Genomic DNA, 27,228 nt, shown 5'->3' on the forward strand with positions numbered 1-27,228 from the left:
GCTTAACATATTCCACAATGCATTTGTTTCCTGCTGTAACACTGACAGTTTTCATTTCATCACTGTATTGTGAAGACATATAAAAATGAAATGAGCCACTAAGCAAACTAAGCAGGAGCTCTGATTGGTCCGATTCCTGCCAACACATAATGGGCCAATCAGAGCTCTTTCTGCTGCTCAGTAAGTTTCATTTCAATTGGCGAAAAAATTCATTGAAAACTATCAATGGATGTCAGCGTGAATATGATGATAGGCAGACAAATAAATAAATGGCTTAACACAGGTAAAACGTAAAAGCCCTTTAAAATAAATGTTGCAATTCCATTTTAAAATCCAACAAATATTACATTTAAAGACAGAATAAGGTCAAATAATTCAGAATCATTTAAATTAATCGGTTTGTAATACATTTTTAATTGATAATTTGACCAACTGATAGAAGAATAATTATTACATACACTGTAAAAGCGTTTAATTCTACCGATGGCACACTCCGGGCTCCACAGTAGCAGCTTGTCTGCTTTTATTTTGGTATTTTGATATTTTGGACTGTCGTGTGGTAATTCAGTGATCCAGACGTTTTCCAAATCAGTCTGCATTTAAACACGACTGTAATACAGTAAAAGGCAGATAGAATGGAAAAACATATTCAGCAATATAACACACTATGTTCTGCTTCAGCTGTAATGTAAAGAAGGTATTATATGTAATAAAAACCCTTCTGTGGTCCTAAATATTAAGTATAATGTGAGGAACATGGTGGATGTGCTGATGGGATATCTGCCCACCTACACTGGAATACAATATCTCAGTAACATTGGCTGATTTTCTGATGTTTACACTGATATAAATGGAGATAAAGTCAAAGGTTGCATCACTATGAGTCAGTCATTAAACCAGTTCCATTAACAAGGTCCTGTACACAAATGCATGATATGGTTTTTGTTAGTTAGCCGTGACACAACAGGCTAGAAACACAGAGGAGATTCACAAAGCTGCCCAAATGATCAATAATCAATATTCAAAACACAGAGACGACGAGGAGACATTAACAGAAAATAAGGCAGTGATAAAACATCAATTCTCTAACTCCTGTAAACATCCTTTAAAAGACTCCTTCACGTTGATTACTTCAAACAAATGATCAATTTTATGAAAAAGAAACGTCAGAGAAAATATTATAATCTAGTAGTTAGCAGTCTGTTTTGATTCAGATTAAAAATAATAATACAATTTAATCAAGTTAATTTACAAAAGATCAGGATTTTCATATTGTTCATTACATTCATATATTACAAGCTACATAAACAGAAGAGACCTGTGCATATTATTAGTTCAAATCAAAGTGGGGTTGTGCCGTACTGGAGCAGTGACAGCTCCAGTGTTAGAGAGCAGACACACACAAAACAACTGCTGAGCATGGAACGATGATGAAGTGAAAACAATTTACAGCAAATTATCTTAAAAAACACACGGTTGATTCTCTTAAGGTAAATAATGAAATCAATAAAAAGTCCTGCCCTAGGATGTATTTGCTGTCATCACATTGGAAAGTAGGACTGGATTAATGTATAAAACAGACTGCAGATCAGGTGAGGTTCTAATGTTATTTAACATCTTTAGTGGTGTCCATCTGTAACACTTGCTATAAAAGATGTCTAACTTTCAGTTTCTATTATGTTTTAGAGCTGCATATTACCAAATATACTGTATATGGACTCTTTAAAGCTATAGTGCGTACTTTCTGTCTCCCCCAAGAGGAATTCTAAGTAATGACAACAACACTGTCGGCGCGTCCACATGATACAAGCCTTCCATGACCGTGCATCCCCCCCCCCCATAGTCACACTGAGACATCCAGAGAGAGTTTTGTGGAGCTGATAGTCTTAATTAGCTTAGTAGCAACTCATTTGGCAATGGTTTGAATGTAACGGACGTTTATTAATATCAAAAAGTTACACACTAAAGCTTTAAAGGGGGCTGTACTCGAAATAGTGGAGAAAAAAAAACAGTGGGCTGTGAATTCAATCTCACATTTTGTGAACCAACGTTTTTTCCCGCCCACATGCACTAGCATGCACGCGTGGCCGGACCGGCTATAAAATCAAAGAGCAGAGAAAGTTGGATTACAACACACACAGAGGGAGTGTGGACTGATTCTCTGCTCAGAACGCCTTTACTCCACTATATCTTTACATAGCAAACATTTGTTTACAGCTTACTATTATATGTTCTGAATGTCGAGTACAGCTCCTTTAAATTCCCCTGCCTGGTATGAAATAAGTTAGTGAACTGACTTGAAATCCTTAAAATGACTACTAATGGTACTTCTGCTTTGCTCAGGTTGACTGGCTTGCATACTTTATATGCATAACCAAATCTGCTAATGAAGGCCATGAGATGTGGCTGAAAGCTCCAGAAAAGTGGACCTTGTGATAAAATGTTTTTTTTTGTGTCAGTTTGTTGCCTGGAGTAAAGGAGATAATGAAGTCATGATTGCAAGAAAAGATGACGTTATCTCAAGAAAATACAAAAAATATTGTAGCAACCAAGGCTGCTATGGGCCTTTGTGAATCCATCACAGATTAATTAATCATTGGTTTCAATGGAAAGCTTTGGTCTTAATACAGTTTCACTAAACCTTCATCAAATGTAGACAGAATAGCTACAGCATCAGTCTGTGGATCAGCCTAAAAACCCACATTAGTCAACCCTACCAAATATGACAAACCCAAAAAAGCTAAAAATAATCAGTTGTACGGTCTCAGGCTGAGATAAGTGTAAAAAGGACGTGCCGACTTCTGCTTTGCTAGCAACCAGTACTCCGACATTTCTGCCAATTGCGCTATTTGGGAAGGGAAATGGTTGATTTCACTATTGTGGCCCAGTTATAACTCAATGAATTACATTATAATAACTTATCATCAATAACTAAATTATAGAATAGCTCATGGTTAATACTAGCGCATGACACTGACATCCACACCATTAGCAAGGTTACCTTTTGATATAAGTAGGTTTTAAAACATAAATAGAATTGCGAGCACAAGGTATGATATCAGCAATCTAAGAGCAGAAAGAGAGGGGACACCAAATAACTGGAATAAACACAGCAGAGAGCACAGGCTCTCAGAACGGGGGCCCGAACATGTACAACGATTACAACAGCCATGGTAAAAGATAATACAACGCGCAAGGAACATGACTCGAAGGTCAACATTAATGAGAGAAGGACAATCATGAGATAAACTAAAAACATTGCATAAGACTCAATAAAACAATCGTTTAGAACTAAACAACCAGACAGCATGAGGATCATCTTGCTGACAGGGTAATAGTAGCAATATTAAGTCTTTTTTTTTTCCTTACAGTAAATTTACCTGAGTGAGATACCTGTAGACAGGGATTTAAACAAAAACAAAAGAACGACCCGACTTAAACCTCAACATTCACCAGACTTCTTGTTTTACCCAATGCTCACACACTTCCAGAGGCCATTCTGAAATGTTCAGTTGTTGGTTTCAATGGAGACCAACAAAAAAAACTTCTTCTTCAGACTTCTGTTTCCCAGCCCTGGTCTGTTTGTAATTTAAAAGTGTACTGTAAACTTAAATGGTCCAAATCCAGTTTAGGGCAGTGGATGCCCAGGACGCGAATAAGTAGCAGAATGAAGTTTAATCGTGCTAACATGTCCAACGGTTACTGCAGTAGAGTTAGTTTCCTAGGCAGACTGCATGATCCAACAGTACACCTCATCTTAACCAAAATGCACACCAAACTCTTTATCGCTGATTTTTTTAAGTTCACAGAAAACCTAAAATCAATTTCAGCACATAACTTTTCAAACCCATTGGTACCAGCCCAAACCCTGTGGAATCCTGAGGACCCAATCCCAATCCACAGGGCAATTGATGAAATCAGAACAGCTACTGATGTTGTACATCGACAACTCCATGACAAATGAGCAAACTCTATCTGCTGATGAACCCCATTTGTGCAGGAGAACGGAATCCAATCCACAGGATCGGGAGTGGGCCTGATCCAGGAATTTGTGAATGGCTGTATCAGCCATATGAAGCCTGATCCATTAGGAATTTGTGCTTATAATTTCAGTCGTCATAACGCTCCTTTGTTTTAGTAGAAGCATTGGATGGCTAAGGGTGAAATCATAACAGCTACTAAGCTTCTATGTCAACAGGTCAATCACCGTCACAACTGATGTAAAATGTGTGATACAGTTGAAATCTCTGGAAAAAGCTGGTGAGTGGACCTTGAGTTGGGATTGTTTTGTCAAAAGAGATAAAGGGTGATACAATCTTTTATTACAGCGCAAGTAATCATAATCTTACTGCAATCTTACTGCAATATTGATATATATCCATGTCCATTTCCTAGAAATTGAGAAACTGTAGGGAACAGATGGGAATGTCTGCTTCTAGCTAATATAGTAGAACGAAAAAAAAAACATTGATGCAAAACTCATGTAAAATGGATATTACATACAGTACAACAGTGCTGCTCACTGATTTCCAGTATTTAGGGACTGTCACAATTAGAGATATTAAAAAAGGGACAGCTACTACTGTAGTAGTGGTATAGAAAAATGTCTGGTGCTTGACAAATGCCTGTCGAAATATTTTCATATTGCCCAGCCCAGGCCTAATTTAAGGTGTACTGATATGCGATTTTAACAGAAACCTACCAGTGGCTATGGTGTAAACATATAACCCTATTTTCTATGAATGCATTTCAAATGGACTAAAGGTGAAGTCGTGACGTTACAGGGCTTGTCTGAGCATCAGTAAATCACGCAGCCAAAGATGCTGTGTTTAAGTACAGGGTCGCAATGCCTTCATGGATTGATTAGTGCATGTAGTGCTGCTGATCACAGGGGGGTGGGGACACAAATGTCAGCCTCTAGTATCCCCATCTTGCTCACAAACAGACAAGAGACACACAAACACAGACACACACACACATGACCGACGAACCATCACAAACAGGTGAGATGATGATGATGATGATGATAGTTCGGTTTTAATATTCACTTCTTTGATTCTTCCCTCGCAACTCTAAAGGTTTCTGTCTTTTGGAGAAGAAAGGAGGGTTGACAGAAGGGGGACAGTGGTTGACTGAGCAGGTCAAGAGGTAAAGAGAAGGTAGGGAGGAGTGAGAGCTCTAGGCAGCGTCACAGAGGATCTGCTCCAGCACGGTCAGCAGGTTCTTGAGGCCGTAGATGTAGCCGTGATCGTGGCTCTCGCTCGGGAAAACGTGGGCAAAGTCGATCATCCTGACCTCCACCTCCGTGTCTCCTCCACCACCCTCTGTTGCATTGCCTCCTCGTCCTTTCAGCTCCTCCTTTGCCTCTCTCCTGCCTCTGCCCTCCCTCTCTCCATCCTCATCCTTCCCTTCCAGTTGTGATTTGTTTCCGTTTCCATTTGGTGGTTGCTGCGCCTCACCTGTCCGTTTCCATGCAGAGTTGTCTTCTTCGCACAGTGCTGGGATGTTATCTCCAGAAACGGAGCTCAGTGTCGTCTGCACAGCATCACCGTCTCCGCTGTTGCCACGGAGATGACCCTTGGCACAGAGGTGGTGACCACCTTTCCTGTGGTTGGTGTAGATGGTGGACAGGCTGTAGTCCCAGGGCACTGGCACCTGAATGTTGTTGTTGTTGTACTCAGCCACTTCCTGTTCTGGCTTCGCCCCTTCCTGTCTCACTTTCCCCTCCCCGCGTCGGCCGCTGTCATCTGCCAATGACAACGAGGCAGTTTTCCCCGCAGTTGGGCTGATTGGCGGCGTGCTGAGAAAGGATGAAAGGGAGGAGGAGGAGGAAGAGGAGGGGAGGCCCTCGTAGACGAAGAGAAGGGAGCTGGCGTAGAAGGCCAGCTGCTGCTGCGACTCAAACCAGCGGAGGATACATTGTACTCTGCGGATGCTGGCTGACACTGCATCCTTCCTCAGACTAACGCCATTATGGAAGAATTTAGCGAGGCCTGGAGGAGAGGAAAGGAGAGGAGGGGAAAGGAAAGGAGAGAGAAGAGAGTTATACACACTTGTGTCTGACTGGCTCTTCTTCTCTCGGCATACATGTGATTAAGCATGTGATAGCTTGAGAGTCCACACGTACCATCTTTAATGGTGTCCTTAGCCAGTCCCCTCCCGTAGTGCTGGTCATAGGAGTCAAATGTGTCACTGCACATCTTATACACCTGAAACAAAAGAAAATACATTATGTTAAGAGTGTGTGCGCTGTGTTTTTGTTGGTCCTTGTCCCTTAACCCACAATATGTTCGTTTTCATATACATACATGTGTCTTATTACAGAACAAAGATTAATTTAGTTGTGAACTGACAGCAAATAACACAGCTCCTATTGCTCAGATCCTCCCTCATACGTCATCATATAATTTATGGAATTGCACGTCTAGAAAACAAGAGTTGTTCGTGCTGACGAAAAGCCAATACACATGAAAGTAATTCTTCTGCCGCCAACAGCTGTGTACAGTCTCTGTTATTGTGTTCATCTCTCAAAACTCACAGAATGCAACAGATGTGTCAAGATGCATGACCATGACTGAAGTGCTGGTTCTCTTTAACTGATTAAACATTGCCTCCATCTAGTGGTCCACAGCTGCACTCACACTGATTTCAGATGAGAACAGGGACAGACAGTCTCAAAGAAAACCATTAGTAACACACTACGCCGTCATGGATTAAAATCCTGCAGCGCATGCAAGGTCCCCCTGCTCAAGCCAGCGCATGTCCAGGCCCGTCTGAAGTTTGCCAATGACCATCTGGATGATCCAGAGGAGGACTGGGAGAAGGTCATGTGGTCTGATGAGACAAAAATTGAGCTTTTTGGTCTAAACTCCATTCGCCGTGTTTGGAGGAAGAAGAAGGATGAGTACAACCCCAAGAACACCATCCCAACCGTGAAGCATGGAGGTGGAAACATCATTCTTTGGGGATGATTTTCTGCGTATCAAATACTTGTTCTCCCCCACTGTGTGTGTGTGTGTGTGTGTATGTGTATGATATAGTATGTATATATATATATATATATATATATATATATATATATATACACACACACACACACACACACAGTATATATGTAAAAAGCCACGTTTGAAGAACACTAAACTATAAGGGGCTTCACAGTTTTACATTTAGACCAGAAGGATTCTCTCCTTTGCGCTACACTTAATCACCTTGATTATCTTTTCCTTTCAATCTTTCTCCAACTCTCTCCACCCACACTATCATGCTTCCATCAGGAAGATCATTACCACTAATTAGTCTCCTCTCTATCTAAACAAACAGATAGCAGACATTAGTATGGGAATTTTTCCAGCTTAGTGCCATGCACGTTCTGTTCCAAACTGCTTGTTCTAGGGTACAAAATGACCAAACTTTACTGATTCCTCTCGGTTTTTCAACCATCTGATTAAATTAGATCTTGGGTTGGTATTTGCTCTTCGACTCCATTCATCCCACCTGTGGGCCCATTTTTACAAACTTCCTACTGTACTGACAACATAATTCACAGCCAATAAACCATTAAAATCGATTAAATCTACTACGTAGAGAGACCAAACTTTTTAAAGACACCTAATACTGTATGTCAGGATGGATGCATACAGCATTTTATATTAAATGCTTTGTTCACTATTCAGCCTATGGTGCTATAGCACGGATCTAACATCAAGTTCACCTCCTGTACATTCATCTCCACCAGTCTCCATAGAGACCATATAAGCAAATATCAGAGCACTGAGTGGACGGTATATTTATGACTGGTTTACAAAAGGGTGGGGACATACAGCCTACAACATAAAGCTTTTTACACTGAGGATCAGGTTAGGCAAACACTACCAGGTCTTCAAGTCAGTGGACTGTTTCTTCAAGCACACAAAGACACAACTTATTTTCTCAAAACACAGTTCATGACTTCCTCTCAGCCCCGAATAAACCCCACCCTCACCCATATCCTCATCCACTACTCATGCTGAAGAGGCTTCTGTTCTCTCTGTCCCTCTTATGTAAGGTTATGGTAAGTTAAGTGTCTGTGGATAGATTTGTCAGTCTTCGCAGTTTGGACCTTTTGGGACTGGATTGTCTTACCCACTGGGTTTGATGAATAACTTTGACAACTATTTTCTTCTGCTAAACAATGACTTTTAATTCAAAAGTTGTATGTATAATAAGAAGTTTAATGTTTTTGTTGATACGTTCAGTAAATTTGATTTATATAGCCCAATATCACAAATCACAGATTTGCCTCAAAGGACTTTACAATTTGTAGAGCATACAATTTACTTTATTTTAGTAATTTTGCCTGTTAGTCACTAATCACTGCGTCATCGTTGCTATAGCGACAGACGGGGGTGTAATGAAACAAACCCCCCATTTTTAAATAGTTTAGCCAGTGGTGGTTTTTTTGCTGCCTCCAGCTTCTTTAGAAACTAAATGTGTCTTCTGACAAACAGCCACCTTCTGTCTTCACGTTCTGTGTGTGCGTCGCGTTAGGTCACGGCAGTTTTCTGTGGCGTCGCTATGACGACCAGCCACGTTCGCCTCACGCATGAGGCGGTACTAAATCTGCAATGGAAAATGGAGGGCGGGGCACCGCGGCCAAGTTGAGTAGAGCTGGTACTAACAGTGGGTATGTGCCATATGACAGAGTTCTTCAACAGGGGGTCCGTGACCCCTGGGGGGGGGTCCTCAGAGTTAGTGCAGGGGGCCGCCAAATAAATGGCACATTTGTGAGAAAAACAAATGTGTACACATTGAAGATAAGCTTCCTATAGGTAAGGAAGCCATACAGTTAATCTTAAGGATTCACTGTGCCTTCAAAATGTATATTTAACATTAAAACACTATATTAGGAATTAATTTTTATCCATCCGGCCCAGTTTAATATGCAACTCAATTGTATAAAATATATTTAGTAGGGGGTCCCTACTCGGTCTCTATTTTCAGCTAAGGGGTCCTTGGCCTGAAAAACGTTGATGACCCCTGGACTAGCTATATTTTATTAAATAAACAAAAGAGTTTTGTTGAAAAATGTGTTTAAACTCAGCAGAGAAAGGTTTAAAAAAAAATATATATATATATATATATATATCATTCTGGCATCAGTTTTGAAACTGCAGTATAATACTGGCATCAGTCCAATTTCAAACACTGTCCAGAGTTCCAAACAACTATGAACATACCAAGAAATTCATAGAAATTCTAAGTTTACACAGAAACAGTTAATGTAACTCATTGGGCGTATTTGTTTGTTTCTTGCTGCAGGAAACTTTACTGATAATGATGATACTGACAGTAGGTTGCAATGGAAACTGATCAAAGCGATAAACGCGTTCCTTTCCAACGGAAATCCGTTTCACCCATGTGGACAAAATAATGAGACAGTGACACGATGCATGTTTACCGCAATAGTCTGAGGAGGTTAGGGATTCAACAGACCGCTTCAGATAAACAGCAGCTATTTATACAGGTGGTCAACTGTGTGTGTGTGTGTGTGTGTGTGTGTGTGTGTGTGTACTAAAACACATAAGATGGTGAATGATGTGCTGTTCAGCTCAGTCAACGACGTAAACATCTTTCACATATCACATGGGTTAAACATTGACCCATTCAAGGCTGTTCAACAGTATCTCATGTTGTTCATCACTGTGTGTATGAAAGGTGTTATCAATTACTTCTGTTATTGTGTTACTATGGGTGGAGTATTGAGCTGAAGAAGTATTTTCATTCAATTCAGTTTTCTAAAAGATCAGGGCTGTGAAAACTGTACTTTATTTATAACTTTTCTTAAAGATTTGTGTTAGTATATACTTATTATGTTACACCTTTTGGTCTGTTAATTATATGCATTTTTTAGTTATTTCTGTCTGTGCCCACTAACAAATTTGTACATTGTTTTGTAAAATGTAGTTTAACTAATAAAGTATATAAAGATGCTGGGCATCATATCGATATCGTTACATGAGACTAAATATCGTCTTAGATTTTGAATATCGTAATATCGTTATAGTATTAAGTGTTGTCTTTTCCTGGTTTTAAAGGCTGCATTACAGTAAAGTGATGTCATTTTCTGAACTTACCAGACTGTTCTACCTTTTCTATTATATTGCCTTTACCCACTTAAATCATTAAAGCAACATTTGTCATCATTATTTATCAAAAGTCTCATTATGTAAATAACATTTTGTTAAAACAGAAGAATATTATATAAACCCCACTCAGAGTTTTGAAATCCTTAGCTTGGTAGATTAAAGATCCTCCACACCAGCAAAACAGCTCAAACTCACCCTCATGCCAAGGACCAGAAAGCCTATCTCCTCCATCAGTGGGTATTTCCTGATCTGCTGTTCCCGTTTCTCTTGCGAGGCGAATGGATCGTAGCTCCGCTGGCCCAGCTTCACGTCCATGATGCACGGCTTGACGAAGCGTCGGGTCACATCCTCCAGCTTCAGGTATAGGTCTGAGCAGAGGCACGGAAACAGAAGTGATGCTGTGTGGTATGGAGTTGTACTAGGTTGTTCATATGAGACTGATGTTGCCTTTTCATTAAGATTTTTATCTAACAGTCAATATTTCTAATAATGTTTCAGATATGACAGAGGTTCTCACTGACTATTAACTGCATGTTAATATCTTCATTTATGAGAGAAATGTTTACAGTGTAATGTGGGAGGACTTTACTGAATAGTTTATTTAACCTGCTGTAAATATTGCTGAAATTGCACCAGTACCATTGTTCCTAAAAGTGAAACTGATGGGGACCCAGTTGTCCCATTGAAAGTTGCCTGACTCCGCATACACTGGATCAAAGGGATTACCAGCAGACCCAGACAAATATCTAGGTTTATCGCTCGTTGTAGATATATCTGTATATAACAAGAAAATGTAGGCCAAAAATGCCAAACTGGGTTGGATCATTTAGTGTTTCCATTAAATCTGGTGACATGGTTATCTGATATGTCCACCAGAGAACACTGACATGTTTAGTTTTCAAATGTAAAATGTCCTGCTCAGAATACATCTTGACCACAGGTAACGAATCAAGATTGTTTGTTTATGTTATGCCAAATAATATGTCAAAATTATGATTTTCTTTAAATCTTGGGACTCGGGTAAGAGGGAGATAGATACTGGAGGTGTTGAAATGAATCAGTGCATTGATGCATCGCGATGCGGACGTGGACGATTCTGCATCGATGCAGTGACAGACCATAATCGATTATTGCCTACTGATGTTACTTCTTTCGTTTTTGCCTTTTGTCTGTTGTTTGCTGTGTTCAGACTCCTCCATATATAATAATATGGAGATGTACCGTGATATCGAATCGATTTGAATCGTTGACAGGATAATTGCAATCGAATTGGAAGATTCACACCCCTAACAGATACACACACAGAGTTCAGGCTCTTACCATTGGGGCTGTCAGGAGAGGACCAGGTCCCGTAGTACTTGGGTAGATGGTTCTGCAGCTGCAGAAGGCATGGATCACAGCAGTCCTCTGCACACACCTAAGACACACACATGGTCATACGCAGGATGTTAGAAATACCAAGGTCCAAAAACTCAGCAGGGGGGGTTCGAGGGCATGAAATTGATTTCCCTGACCTAAATATGTGCTGTTGATGTTTGGAGAGCAAAAATTGGATAACAATAGCTTTAAAATCATGTCAGTGGGCAGTAGCATAACTGATCTGTGAAGCAGTAATGAAACTCAGGTTAAACATTGCAACAAATGATCCAAACCACAATCTGTAAATACAGAAGAGGTTAAAGGGGTCACAAAACACCTGAGAGTCAATGTTTAATTAAAGTGTTCTGGTAAAGGGAAATCCACAGTACATACACCACTGAAATCTAATCAATCCCTTTCTCTGCAACTCCTACCTTGTTTCTCCTGCCAAAGTATATTCAAAATAATTAAGTAAAATTATATACAAATTCTGGGTCGCCCTGGTAGCTCACCGTGTTGAGCGTGCGCCCCATGTACTAAGGCTCAGTCCTTACAGCAGCTGCCCGGGGTTCGAGTCTGACCCGCAGCCCTTTGCTGCATGTCACTCCCCCCTCTCTCTCTCTCTCTCTCTTTTCCCTTTCCTGTCTTCAGTTGTCCAATCAAATGAAGGACAAAAATGCCCCCCCAAAAAACTGTTCAGAAAAAAATGATATACACATTCTTTGTTTCATTTTTCTTTTTTGCATCATTTTAGAATGATAAAAATGTGTCCCAAACAGTTCATAACCATAACCGAATTGTGGGTTTTACAATAATATATTTATTATACAATAATACTATATAATGACACTATAATTATGCTAGGTGTTTGTGTTGTTAAATTGAGCATATAGGTTCCACTGTAATGACTAAAAAACATATGTATCTCTGTGGTTTGAATTGGATCATGGGAGTTTTTGTTTGGGTTGAACAGCACGGAGACAGAAAGCTAATTCTATCCTGAGCTCAGTTTGAAGTACCTGTTTTTCCTCTCATCTCAATCACCTTCTCCCTTTCTTTTTCTCTCAGTCTCCTCATCTTGTCCCGTATCTCTTCCCCTCCCAAAGCTGAGCTTTAATTGACAGAGTCTTTTCATTTTCGTATGTTTCAGGGAAGAAAGTAAACACAGGGTCAATTGATATTTATATGTAAATGTTACCGGCTCTGGTAGGATCATCTTGCAATTGAAATAAAAAAAAATATATAGGAGTGAAAGTGAAACTAGCCGGCATCACTATGGATGAATACTATTGGTAGGACCTAACAGGAGCGGTTTGTCAGATGATGTCTGGGGATGAATGGCATTGAACTACAAGCAGTCAACTAGTAACAGTGTTTCCTTTAGGACTGTTTTTAGCAGTGGGGGCAGGTCTGTCCAAACAGCAACCTCCCCCTCACATATCATTGGCACCTACTGTATTTTATTACCCTATTCAATATTGTTGTATAGAATTGTAATAAAACAATACCATTTCTCATCCTATTTTATGGTACAACTGGTATTCCTAATATTGTGGTCAGTGAGTGTATATACCATCATATTTTCATCAATGTCAATCCTAACAAATTGGGCCTAGGCCTAATACCATATAATTGTGCAAATGTACATAATTTAATTTATAGTCAATTACATTTTGCCTAGGGCCAGAATACAACCAGCATCATCATCATCAAGAATGAAGACCTGAACATAAAGATGGCATCATTCACGTGCATATTAAGTAGCCACGTTGGTTTGTTTTGGTCTTATAATACGTCCATAAATGCTCCAGCAGAGAGGATGGTTAGTTTAGCCAGCAGCTAAGTTTACAAGAATTTGTCCAAATTTCAAGATTTGTGGCAAACTAAGATAAACAGTTAGACTACAAACCGACAGCTTTTGTTTTAGCTTGTTTGTCAAAATTCGCTATTTAGAGTAGAGTAGAGCTGTGTTTGTGTAAACAGCGCGGTGGACGAGAGAGGACTGCCCAGACAGATGAGATTGAAATATATGGCTTCCTATATGTGTAAGCCTGTAGACAGGTGAGTGGGTATTGATATGTATTCACTTTTAGGTTTTATTGTAGCCTACTTACAGTAACGAGCGTAGCGGTATCTTTCCCAGTCAGGTGCATGTGCTGCGTGTTGTAACATACCTCTGCTGTGTGTGTGTGTGTGTGTGTGTGTGTGTGTGTGTGTGTATCGCTGTTCAGAATCCCGTCTATCTTCCAAAATGTAATGCTTGTAACCAAACGAATTGTGCTTGAAGCTGCAGGCCATCCAATTATAACGACCTCATCCACATTGTCGAAATCATTTAGATATTGAGCCATTACATTGAAAATCTTTTAGATAACAGAAGCCTATGATTTACTGTAGCCATCCTAACAACACACTACCTGAACGCCTTTTTCTAGTCTCCACAACGCTGTCTTCGGTCAAAAGGTCACGTCGTGAGATAACAGTTAGCTAGCTAGCCTGTTTATGTTTCCTGTAATGTTAGCCTTAGTTATTTATTTCTTAGCTTGATTTTGGTGTCTGCATTTCAAAGCAATCTCCCGCTGTGACGTTTTTTGGAGGAGTTGTTCGTTTAATAGTCGACTCGGAAGAAAGCAAACGTTTTGACAATAAACTCCATCAACACAACAGTGTGTGTGTCTGGCAATCATTTGGCATGTGTGCTTAATTAATGATTCAAAGCTGTGGCTGGTTAGTTTTCTGTTGGTCGACTAATTAATAAATCAACTAAATCATTTCATCACTAATACAGGGTAAATGCAGTAAAGTTTCAATTGAATTCTTCTTCTTTTTCTTTCTGAGGCTTTTCTACCCCAATGAGAAAACAATTCTGATGAAAAGTGAAAATCTGAATTCAGTGGCATGACAATGGTGAAAGTTGAGCACGACATACAGCCGTTTTAGCAGTCCCATTTAGTTAAATATGTCCTGTTCTAGTTGCTAGATGTCCAGGCCTGTGCAGGATGTCAGGTCAGTGTGAGATGTGTGTGTTATTGGGATTAGGTCAGGAGACAGCCGGACATGATACCATGACTCACTCCTGTTTGTATGAGACTTGCTGAGGCTGACAGTGCTGCTAAGCTCTAAAGCAGACATTGAAGCTCTGAAGCCATGGACACACGTGACACTTTGTGATTACATAGACCCATATGGAATGTCTGATATCTACACTGATTATCAAGAATTCACATTTCTCCGTGCATACACTGTGTTGAAAGTGCTCTTCAACAATAAGTCAGTAGGTGAGTCACAATAGAGGTAAATGCTCATACAAACATATTTACAGCTCTCTAAATACACGGCGAAAGACCTTACAAAAGTCTATTTCATTACTGCATTATGAGAAGTAGTGTAATACTGTATCAAAGAATGACATAACTTAATACAAATAAATTATATGAATGAAAAATGCAATATGTAATGTGATGCTGAACAAGGAATTGCAATGTCAACTTTGTGGCATTTTAGGTCTTTATTTGATAGGACAGCTTAGAAAGCATGAAAGGGGAGAGAGGGGGAACGACATGCAGCGAAGTGCCGCAAGTCGGAATTGAACCTGCAGCTGCTGCAGCGAGGACTGAGCCTCTGTACATGGGGCCCACGCTCTACCAGGTGAGCTATCCAGGCGCCCCAATATCAACTTGGTTGACAAAAATGCCTCAAATTAAAGATGTTCTGTGTATATTCATTAGCTTTTTTACTGTTGGTCGGAACAAAACACAGCATATATTTTGACATTTTACAGAAAAGAATCAACAATTTAATCATTGATGAAAATAACTGAAAACCTTTTTCTAGACTAAATCTTATCAATTGACTATATAACCAAAGCAATGGTAGCAAATGCAAAGTGAATTATTGGATTATACAGTATTTAAAAAGGGACGTTTTGCCGATTTTAAACCAGCTGAGCTGTGTTATTTTGGGTGGGCAGTGTGTTCAGATAAACGGCGTTTCCCTCCGTGGCGCCAGTGCAAGGAGCTCCCCGCAAAGTTTTTGAGATTGAAAAATAGTTTCCACTTTTTCCCGAAGCTTTTGAAAAGCTTGATTTTTCACACTACACTTATTTCAACTGTTATGGTGACAGCTCAGACAGCTCATGCACTAAAGAAATGGTGAAACTACAGAAAGTTTGTTCTGCAAATTATTATGATCGGATTTTCACCTAGATATTTATAAATTTGATATGCTAATAACCACATGCTTTTATGTTTATAAATACATATAAACTGAACAAAATGAGCCCTACGTATATATTATACAGCTGTTGATATTGTTGTGTATGTGATTATGTGAGAGTATAGAGGGTTATGAATGCATCAGTATTACCATGCTGTAAAACTGCTTCTCTCGTGGACCTCTGGGTGGAGGCTGAAGTTGCTTCAGGACCGTTCCATCAGGATGCTGCAAAATACCTGCAACATATACAAAGACGGCAGTGAAAATCAAAAATCAAAGCAAAGTTTAGCAAAGTAAAGCAGTGTAGGGAGTTGAGTGCTTTAAGCACTGCAGAATAATAACAAGAATTAACAGCTGACAAAAAGAGCCCCAGTCATCGGTGGTCAAGCCTCGTTTGAGCATACCAGAGCTACAGTACTGAAGTACAGTAAAATTATGATTTTCAGACACCTCTATTTAATTTCTGTCAGCTGTTGATTCAGAACAGAAATACATCTTGTAAATGGAAAACATATTGTTCAGTTAACCATAAACAGTTCACTGTGTTCACTGCCTTCCAAACTGAGGTTAATGTTAAATATTGAATCATAAACTCTGACATTTATCCAACACCCACACCTAGACAGCAGCAATAAAATACATGGAAAGAGAGATTAAGACAGAGGGAGCACTATATATACTATATATTCCCTGTAACTCTAAACATGTTTTTTTTTTATATATATAAACATATATATATATATAAACATATATATATATATACATACACACACACACACACTATGTAGTTGAAGTGTAAGAACTTAAAAGGTAGAATCTTTCAATATGGGGTGATGACATTAATTTAAAAGAAATGTGCTACTGGGAGGAAAATAATGAGGGAGAAAGAGAGAGAGAGACAGCATGAGCGACCTTAAAATACTGTAGATAGGCCAATGAAGTATTGTAGGTCTCCATGAGCTGTCAATGAGGAACTCACTGCCATCATTACCCTATACTCACGCAACGTTTACAACACCTGACAAACATCAGAACTCTTTGTTCACAATCGGATTTCTGAGCATGTATACAGGAAAAAAAGACATGCAATCTAATATTTAGAAATAGATCTAGGAATTAGGGCCTGTAAGTATCTCAGAGTACAAACATAGTCCTTACTGACCAAAGATTTTCAGAGTCACAGATTATTTGGTTAAACCTTTAGGCATTTTATCAGCGTTCTTAATTTAGGAAAGGATTTCTATTCGTGCCAACATTGAGGAGAGCTCCAGAGGTGTCCTAACATGTTTAAAGTTACAGGGAATTTGAATGCTGACTGAGTTGCTGGTGAGGTTGTGTTCTTATCAGGTTTATAATACTATGAGACAGGATTTTACAGCTCTGGAGTTATCAGGGTAATGCCCGATGACGTTGTGTTGCAGTAACATTTGAGCAAGGTTCAACTTTTTTGCCGGACAGCTTATTTGCTGGATCACTCTGCATTATCAGCCCCACTACGTCAATGTCAAAATGCAGCTTTTCAACAGCGATGACTTGCGTCAATCACAACTAACAATATACAGCAAAAAATAATGCACTAATTCATTTACTTCCACGCTTTTCAGTATGAAGTCATAAAACATATTGCTACACAGCTCTTTTATATGCATGTAAAACTGTGATTGGATAGAGCTATCTAGAATAATTTCAAACAGATTAGTCAATTCTTTTACTGAATAGAGTGTTCTTAGTCGTGTTTAGTTTAAGCACTAAAGCACTGAGACTCCTGATAAATACAGCAAATATTCCTGTATATCGTCATATCGGCTGACTTTATTGTAAACACAAGCTATTATTTGTTTGTGCAGGCCACGTCTTACACTATAAATGTATGGGAGAATTAGCACCTCATTCTTTTAAGTTGTATCTAGCCCCTTTTTGCCCTGCACCTCACCCAGTGGGGATGTGCACCCTACCACTATTGCTCCACGTCTTACACCATGCAATGAAAAGCTTGCTTTGCCAGTCTTCCTTACACAATGAAAAAAAAAGGAGAAAAAATACTATTCTTTATGAGAATTACGATAAGTCAATGATTTGTTTTGTGTTGCATTACATTTGTTTTCGCATGAACCACCTTATTTCCAGTGTAGAAAGTAAGATGCAGTGAGGAAAAGATGAGCATCCCGTTACATCATCACATGCTGACCACAGCTGATTACAAATGGACTGAGTAAACTTGCAATGGAAGGATTAGTCTAAGAACTCACAGATGTACAAACACACACACGCAAATACTAAAGACTATACGAAACCTCCATACACATGTAAAAATAACCAGCACACAAAGGAGGCCGTAAGGTCATTAGTCAGAATCCTGAGACCAAGCAGGGGGCAGTCATCCATTCAATCTACAGCTACTGTCGCACTGCTTCTACAGGCAGTGACCGTTCAAAACGGGCTGTGTGAGCAGGGCCCATAAGCATTGACCCACACACCATCAGTCCAATCCACGTAAACATCATTAATCACACATTAAAGCTGCAAAGGCTGCGTAGTGACAGCATTAGTCAATATCCTTGATGTTCCACTTCCGAGGTTGCTCCGCTGCGGACGGAAATTTGGCTGGATTTTACCCATTTAGGCTGGATAACCGTTGCCTTGGGCTTCCTTTGCGTTCTAACCTCTGGTGGATTTGTGAGGACTATGGTTAACTGCTCCTCAGATCTCTGCAGGGTAAATCCAGACAGCTAGCTAGACTATCTGTCCAATCTGAGTTTTCTGTTGTACGACTAAAACTACTTTTGAAGGTACACATGTTCCACCAAAACAAGTTCCTTCCTGAGACTATTTAGCAGAGGCACCGCCGCTTTTTCCGGTGACTAGCACCGCCCAAGACGATTGTGATTGGTTTAAAGAAATGCCAATAAACCAGAGCACGGTTGTCTTCCATCCCGGAATGCTGTGTGTAGCTCACCTGGTAGAGCGGTGCGCCCATATATAGAGGTTTACTCCTTGACGCAACAGCCGCAGGTTCAACTCCGCCCTACGGCCCTTTGCTGCATGTCATGCCCCTTCTCTCCCTCTCTCCCCTTTCATGTCTTCAGCTGTCCTATATAAATAAAGGCCTAAAATGCCCAACAAAATTATCTTAAAAATAAATGAATAGTGACCCAGATATGTAGTGAGCGGGACATTTCACAGTGTATAAATAAACTTGGCGGTGTTCTCTGGTGGACAAACTATGTCATGGAGACACAATTTCTAAATGACCACAATCAGATCTTAAGCATTTCTCTGCTATATATTATACATATATCTTCTATTAATGATGCAATTGATTTGAACTTAATGAGATATTTCACTGCACCAAGGCTTCCATGAACTGGGGAGAGAGACAGACTGGCTGAGTCAGTCATGTGATTGGCAGAGGCCCAAAAAGCAGGAAAATATACTGTACAGAGCATCCGCACCCACCCACGCCCTATATACCACCACGCCCTGATCATATACCACCCTCATATATTATATTGCTTTTTGTTTGTTTTAACTGGTGGAACTTGCCTGATGCAATCATTCTTTCTATCTAGCGCCACACATAGGGCTCAATATTAAGCTCATGTCCTCGTCTTTGTGGAGGGTAGCTTTGACCCCTCTAGGAAGGTATGCTCAGCTGGGAGATTTTTGACCATTTTAATAATTGGATGCATCAATCAGGTGTAGTCTGTAGTGGAAATGGAAAAAATTGTACACAATGAAATGGTGCGTAACAACTAAAAACATATAATCCAAAATAGTTTTCTTAACCCCTTTAGGTAATTAACACATGACTCAAGTCATTGGCCACAGATAGGGCCTGTGGGCCACTTGCACACAGCATAATGAAAATGACAAACTGAACAATATGAACTTAATACACAATCTTTACATCATACCGTACAACTTTAAAAAACCTTTGTGATAACTAAAACCATAAAATCCAAAAGATTTCTTATCCCCTTCTATGCCTTTTTAGACCTTTGCAGCTAGCGTGCTTAACAACTTCAAACATGTCTCGCGGAACTCTCATATTAATGAAATTGTTACGTCATGCGCTTTCTAATGGGAAGTTTGAATTTAATAGTACCCTTCAGGGACCAGCCAAGGGAAATCACACCGGTTTGATTTTTATGTGTCAAGAGGTTAACTAGCTGGGTATCTTCGAGATGTTTTCATTGATGGTTTCTTAAAAGCCTTGAATCATCGGAAAACAATTGCAGCTGAAGTTAAGCGACTGTCAACTGTGTTTTGAGTAGGGATGATGCACCGAATCCAGATTTTTGGGGTTCGGCCAAATACCGAATGCACTGGTTAAGATTCTGCCGAATCCAAAACCGAATACCGAATCCTCGTCCCGTCCTCAGTCCATGAACACAGTCAACACATTAATGAAGTAAACAGTGACTGTCCTTCCTTTGCCGTACCTGAAGTTGCTGCATTCTGGCTGCTGTCTGTAGATTCCTTCATGCTCAGCTCGTATTCTTCCAGATGTTTCATACCAGATGTTGTAACAGCGGTGATGTTGTGTATTGTTTAGGGTCCTCGCCACCACCAGACTAATCAGCATTGCAGATTGAACATGTAGCTGGACTTGAATGGCCTTCTTTTGACTGAAAGTACTGCCAAACAACACTTTTTCTGCTCACCAGTTCCATTTCCACTTTCTCACAGCCTACTGCATTGAACGCTCCACCTACGTAAACACCTTCCCGTAATCAACGGCGCCGTCATTACGTCGACCAGCGTAGCGCGCCTAGTGCAAGCGTAGGGTTTGGTGGGAAAAAAAATTCTAAGGTTCGGCAGAAACCGAAGCCCGTCAAAAAGCCTGATATTCAGCTGAATCCGAACCTGAATCCTGGATTCGGTGCATCCCTAGTTTTGATATCCCGCAGTGGTCTCTGTTATGGGCGTGTGCTGGGCTGTACTCTCAAGACAATCTGATTGGCTGAAGAGTTTGATAGTTCGTGGAAAACATCTGATTGGAGAGAAGTCAACAGCTCTCCCAGTTTGTTTTTGTGTTTACACCATCACAAACAAGAAAGAATAGTTGGAAGGACGTCGTAGCTTGCGTGTTTACAGCAAGCCATGTTAACAGTTACAACCTAGCCTAGTCTACGGACCCCCCACCTTGCTGAGCAGGGGGTGTACAGTGAGATTTTAAAGGTTTTCTTCTGAAAACAGCTGCTTGCTGCTGCTGAAGACAGCGCTATGAGAGGTGAGAGTGAACTGAAACTGTAAAATAACAGACCGGACAGATGAACAATCAGCTGAAACTCACTATAAAGCTCTGTAAAGTCAAGGGGAGCTGCAGATTCAGGTGATCATTTTCTGTAGGTTCTTCACTACATGAGACACCTTTCAAATTGTTTTTCACATAGTCTTTTGATACACTGTTAAAAAAATATTGATTTTAGCCGCTTTAAAGGCCCACTTACATGCTAACTTTCAGGTTCATTCTTGTAGTTTGGGTTTCTACTACAATAATAATAAATATCAAATAACAAAATATCGGTTGTCAGCAGCGTCATTCTGAAAAGATTGGTACTGCTTCTCTACCCCATATTACTCAAACCACAGTGACCTACCATCCTTTGGAGAATATTTTATAATCTAGTACAGAACTGTCTGGCAATCATTTAGAAAAATGTAGCTTTCAGGTTGAAAGGTTATAAAGTCCTGCCCCGCCTTCAACATGAAGAATCAACATGGAGCAGCTGACAGGTGAGGACTACTGAGTAACACAGCCGGACTTTCCCCTTTGCCTGTCTGTCTTGCATCAAACCCTGTAACTACATTATGATCTAACTACACACACTAACAGTGCAGATTTGCATGTACAGTTTCAAGTTTCCTGACAGTGCTGACATAACCTCTGGGTCCTTTCTATCTTATTACAACCTTCTTTTTAACTGGCAGGGTTGCCGTCGAATTTATGGGGATTAATGAAACCACCTGCTTCAGTCAGTGATCAATGAGAACCTCTACACAACCTCTTCATGGCACATAACTGCCCATAATACACATTTAAACACACACACTAACTATATATATATATATATATATTTATTTATATAAATAAAAGACTTATAGACTGTAGTCTGGCATCCTGAAGGAGTGAGCAGGATCATTTTCAGTCAGCAGCAGTAGGCTACAAGCTGAACAGGATTCCAGTGCTTGTTCTACAACTGTTATGGAGACTGAAGGAGATTGTTAGCTCAGTCTCAAATATTGTGTCACTACTACATTTCCCAGCCTGTTAGTTTGAACATTTGTGGCCTGTGTTAATTATTGTTCACTACCAACCATAAGATCATTCCACATTACTGTCAAATATACAGTACTGTGTCACTGCTGCTATAAAACAACGTAACAAACATAAAAAGATAAAGAAGAAAACCGTCAATTATTTTTATATTTAAAGACACATTCCCAATATTGCACACATTTGGATAGCATTATTCAGATTACATTATTGATATGGTTTATATTTAATATATAACTTCTGTTCAGCAAAACTAAATTACTATATTTAAGAGATCCAGAGCTGTCATCTGTCATCTTCCATTTAGAAAGTTTTGGTTCAAAAGCAACTGGCAAATAAATGCAGGCCTATGCAATATTACACATTAAGTAGCCTGGCATCGCCAGACTAATTCACAAATGCATATTAGTCTGGATTCCTCTCAGTTCATTTTTGATTTCCAAGGGGCGCAGACCAAAATGCCTCTGGACACAATTGAATAGACCTACACCCAATCAGAGCAACAAAACGTGACCTACAACCAACCAATCAGAGCAACAAAACGTGACCTACAACCAACCAATCAGAGCAACAAAACGTGACCTACAACCAACCAATCAGAGCAACAAAAGCGTGACCTACAACCAACCAATCAGAGCAACAAAACGTGACCTACAACCAACCAATCAGAGCAACAAAACGTGACCTACAACCAACCAATCAGAGCAACAAAACGTGACCTACAACCAACCAATCAGAGCAACAAAACGTGACCTACAACCAACCAATCAGAGCAACGAAACAAAGTAGCGTTGAGCGACACCAAAAATCCTTTATACTAAAGATTGGCCATTTCAAGCAGTGCCAATGATATGAAACAGTCCACACTTCCTGTCTCCTAAATGGGCATGGCCTCATTTTAAGTTGTGTTGAGAACATCGTGTGGATGGATGAAAAGTTATACTTGCAAAATGTATTCATTTTTTTTTTAGCTAATGTTATATATTTACACGGCTAAAATTCATATTTAGCATCACAGAGATTAGTTTTGTTAGGGCGTTAACGAACGTTAGCTGACGTTAGCTTCTCTGTGTTGCCAGATCTGGCGAGAGTTTGGTCCTGAGACAGAAACAGGTCTCAAACTAACTTAATTTTCTCCTGATTTGTCCATCTGAAAAATGACATTTTAGTGTCAGAATGTTCTAGAGATATGTGGCTTGTGAAAATGGCTCTAATATTTACTTTGGTGACTATGGGGATGAAAGAATTGGTCATAATCTGTGTTATATTCACTTCTCCCGTTGGAATCAACACACTCAGGACCTGCTGCTAGTCTCCTAAAGAGGCGTGGCACGGGCGGAGCCCACGTGACACAGATACAGGAAACTACTCTGAGTTGGGGCGTCTCGGTTCTAAACCGTCTCTGGCGACACATGCAAGTGTGGACGGTGCTTGGACCGTTTTGAAGCAGGCAAAAAAGATAACTGCCTGGTCACAAACATTTACTAGTTACAGCTAAACAGTACACTAAAATGTGTCTCTGAAAACATTTGAGGTGAGAAATAGGCAATAAAGGAACAGAATCTTCATTCATATTTGATCAGCACTGCCTAGTTTGACAGTTTGATCTGGGTTTCATGAGCCTGGTGCATTGTGCTGGATGCTGTATGCCAGTTACGTTCGTAACTAGGTTCCGTAAGCACCGAAACAGGTGAGTTCACAGATTCGTCTGGGTTCCAGGCTACACATTTAGGGCTACAACTAACAATTATTTTCATTATTGATTACTCAATCATTATTTTAATTTATCAATTACCTGTTTAGTTAATAAAATGGCAGAATACAGTGACAAATTCCCATCTGAGAGGCTATGGTTATGTCTTGAAATGTTATGTTTTGTCAGTGCAAAACCAAATATATTCAGTTTACAGTGATATGAAAAGAGCAAGTCTTCAAACTGCAGAAGGTGGAGCCAGAGAATGCATTGTAAGTAATTGTACTGAATAAATACGCTGTTGTACATGGATTTTCCGTTGAGCGACTAATTCATTGACATTGATAAAAAAATAAAGTGGTGGAGTTTAAATAAATCTTAAGTATAGGATGCAGGTCTCTTCTACTTATGCTTCCAGCGAGTTCCAAAGTACACAACATTTTAAATCTGGGAAAAGGAGAGTTGAGGAATCAAAATTGGTTTTGAATGACTGTTATTTCTTGCAGATCTGCTGGCTTTTATTAAGTTGTTTTCAGGAGAGACAAAGGTTGGATAAGTACAGCCTACTTTACTCACTGAACTGTTTCGTTCAAATATATAGCAAAGCATATTAATGATGAGATTTTTTTTTTTATTTTCTGTAGGCTAAATATTGTAATCAATTAATCCATGATCATTGTTGTATTTTAGTTTTGCTCCATTTTGTGTTCACAATGACTTACTTACTAACCCATAGAGGAAATCACATCCGACTGTGACAGCAGATCACTGAACTGAACCTGATGGATTTATTTATCGTCTCTGGTGTCACAGGAGCTCATGAAGTAATAACTAATTATGAGCATTATTAGCTGAGACTTAAACTGGAGCTCATACATTATAATAATGACAGACAGGTAGAAACAGGAAATTTTGTTTACAGTTCTGATAAGCATGTAATTCAACACAGTGAAAACGGATGAACCAAATGGAAAAAGTAAATGTTTGATCACACTAAGAAATGTGTATACTACATCAAAATGGCTCAGGTAAAACAGGAAATCTTGTGAATAGACAGGTTTTTCCTGGATGCCTTCTGGCTGACTGCAGGCAGCAGGGCACTCTTGAGAATGCCTGCCTCACAACATAAAGCTGCATCTTCCAGGAAGTTGCAATTCCTCGAGGTAACAAACTGACCAATGACTCATCCATCTGAGAGGTACTGTAAATACCACCAGCTGCTGGCTGTAGCATGCCCAATCAATTCAGCTTGATAACACACAATGGAGGCTTTAATAATGTCAGGTACCCTGTGTGCAAGAGTGTGTGTGTGCCAGTAAAGACAAGAGGGGGACCATGGAGCAGGGATGTCACAGTTACAAATCCACAAATCATCTCTGTCAGATTTAGTGCAGGGACCCACATGTAAAGATGTAGTTGGTGTAGAATAGTAGTGACAGAGTGATGAATGTGGTGCATGAATCCTAACTTACAGTATACATGCTGCTCCCTTAAGTATGAAAAAAATCACCAGGCCAAACTTCTATTACATAATCTCCTAATTTAGCCTACTGTTCCTGATGACATACCTGGTAGAGCAAACAGTTTGAATAAAGGTGTGTGTGTTTATAGTGGAACAAAAAACTCTAGGTGGTTTATTTGTAGGCCGAATTTTCCGCTCAACCCAAACAATTTATATAATGTCCTCGGTCACATATAGGTGTAACAAGCAACATTAAGTTGCGAAGTTTTAATTTAATAAATGTGTAAAGGAAGTCATCTTTTGTGACAGAAGTAAGAAAGATAGTTTGTCTAGTTTACTTACCCACTGTATCCACTCCATACTTGTGACCCGCCACCTGATGTGACAGCGGGACGCAGCCGTTCAGGTGAGCCTGGACTTGTGGCCCCAGTGGCAGCTGACCGCACTTGTCTTTCGCGGGGTGCCCGCCGGAGAGCCGCGGGGTCAGGCTGACCCCACCAGTTCCTGAACTGGGGGTCAGTTCCAGTCTTCCGAGACCTAGAGAGGACTCCATCATCACTTGACGCTGAGTTGTTGACATTTGCACCAAAAAAATTATAAAAAAGGGGGAGAAGCACAGTCTTTTTTCTTAAGAAAAAATAAAAAGTCAACGATATGACTATCGATTCACATACTGTTATTATTACGTAAGCACAGAATACAGCCCCGCACACAAATTGTTAGGGCGTGAGGTTGAAAAGCCCTCATGGATATGGTCCAGTCCAGATGAAACCAGCACAGCAGCTTCGCTTGGGTTCGCAGTTTTGTACCACCGAGAACAACCACCTTGACGGAAAGCAACACTGCCGTGTCCGGTGGTGAAACAGGGCTCCTGAAGCAGTGCTAATTCAATGATTTTCATATCTTAAACAGAAGCATAAATACACCCTGGCCACATCCCACTTCCTATCAGTGTGTCAAATAGAAACAAAGCACGATTTCCGTTCGCACCTTCCAAAATAAAACGAACGGAGACGCACCGATACTGCCTTCAGTGCTTTGTACCACGGTACTAAATGCGGAGATCTCTGCTGCTGATAAAAAGTCGACTTTCGTGTTGTTCAAGCGTTACGTGTCGGTCAAGTCCCGAACATCGTTATTTATTGTCAATACAAATATATGTGGCAACTTTATTTTGAAGGCAAAGTCCTCCAACCTCCGGTCTTATATTTATCAAGTTCAGCTAGCCTGACACACGCAGCTTCGCTTCAAGTAGTAAATACTGCTCTGTATATCAGTAATGGTGAGGTTACGACACACTCAAGAGTGATATCAGTTCCAGTCAGCAAATAGAGAAGCAGGCGGGGCAAATAGAGACAATAAACTCTCGAAATTGCATAAAGAGGTTGTTCAGTCCTGGTGCTGATTGCTAAGTCATCGATACTGTCCATTAGGCTGCTAAGCAAGCCCTTCCTCGCGTCACAATTCAGCAGACCAGAGGAACATCACACTTGCCATGCAGACGCCTTCAAGACGAAGGCCTATCCGTTGAGGTTGAGCACAAAAACGATGCATTGTCGTCCTAAAATTATTTATATTTAAAGGAGTCAGTAGAGTGATCCTCATCTAGATATCCAGGTCAGTGTAGGGGACTACCGTCTGCCGCGTTCTATTTACCTCGCAACTCGGTTTTAGCGAGGTCAAAGTCGTAAACACGCCCCCTGACCTCGGATTTACGAGCTCGGAACTCGTACCACAACCTCGCAGTAGCCCGAGTTCAAAATCCAACATGGCTGCCCCCTGTATCAACAGTTGTGAAAAGCTGCAGTAACATAAAGTTATAAGCGCTTCTGTCTTATTTGTGTCACTAAATCAGTCGTTCACACAGGCATGTTCAACTTCTATCTGTGGACATGTTGTTACGCTGTTTGCATGCACAAAAAACGGCGTAATGTGTTGTTATCAACTGGTATTGCTAACAATAGCTAGCCGGGCTAGAGCTAATGAAAACAATGAAAATCCGACTTAATAGTTTTAAATAGAACGCATTCAACTCGGGTATGACGTCATTCCCAGCTCCAGCTTCCGAGTTCCAAGGTAGGGGCAAGGGGGT

At 40.1% G+C, this 27,228-nt stretch overlaps 1 protein-coding gene across 1 annotated transcript; it reads right to left on the reverse strand.

Annotated features, from left to right (window-relative positions):
- Positions 1-286: 286 nt before the first annotated feature.
- On the reverse strand, positions 287-26,803 carry ipmkb (inositol polyphosphate multikinase b). Its single transcript, XM_078279430.1, has 6 exons — positions 25,479-26,803; positions 15,852-15,937; positions 11,448-11,544; positions 10,323-10,495; positions 6,128-6,209; positions 287-5,993 (listed from the first exon to the last, which is right to left on the reverse strand). The coding sequence occupies exons 1-6, from the start codon at positions 25,714-25,716 to the stop codon at positions 5,179-5,181; spliced, it is 1,491 nt and encodes a 496-aa protein (XP_078135556.1). The 5' UTR covers positions 25,717-26,803; the 3' UTR covers positions 287-5,178.
- Positions 26,804-27,228: the final 425 nt, after the last annotated feature.

This window comes from Sander vitreus, chromosome 21, assembly GCF_031162955.1.
Source record: "Sander vitreus isolate 19-12246 chromosome 21, sanVit1, whole genome shotgun sequence".
In the NCBI taxonomy this organism is placed as follows: Eukaryota; Metazoa; Chordata; class Actinopteri; order Perciformes; family Percidae; genus Sander; species Sander vitreus.

Excerpts from the sequence above, each read along its gene's own strand:
- ipmkb (XM_078279430.1), bottom strand. The coding sequence starts at position 25,716 with ATGTCAACAACTCAGCGTCAAGTGATGATGGAGTCCTCTCTAGGTCTC. Across the intron at positions 6,210-10,322 it reads TTCTGGTCCTTGGCATGAGG|GTGTATAAGATGTGCAGTGA; the intron begins GTGAGTTTGAGC and ends CTTTTGTTTCAG. Across the intron at positions 5,994-6,127 it reads TAAGGACACCATTAAAGATG|GCCTCGCTAAATTCTTCCAT; the intron begins GTACGTGTGGAC and ends CCTCTCCTCCAG.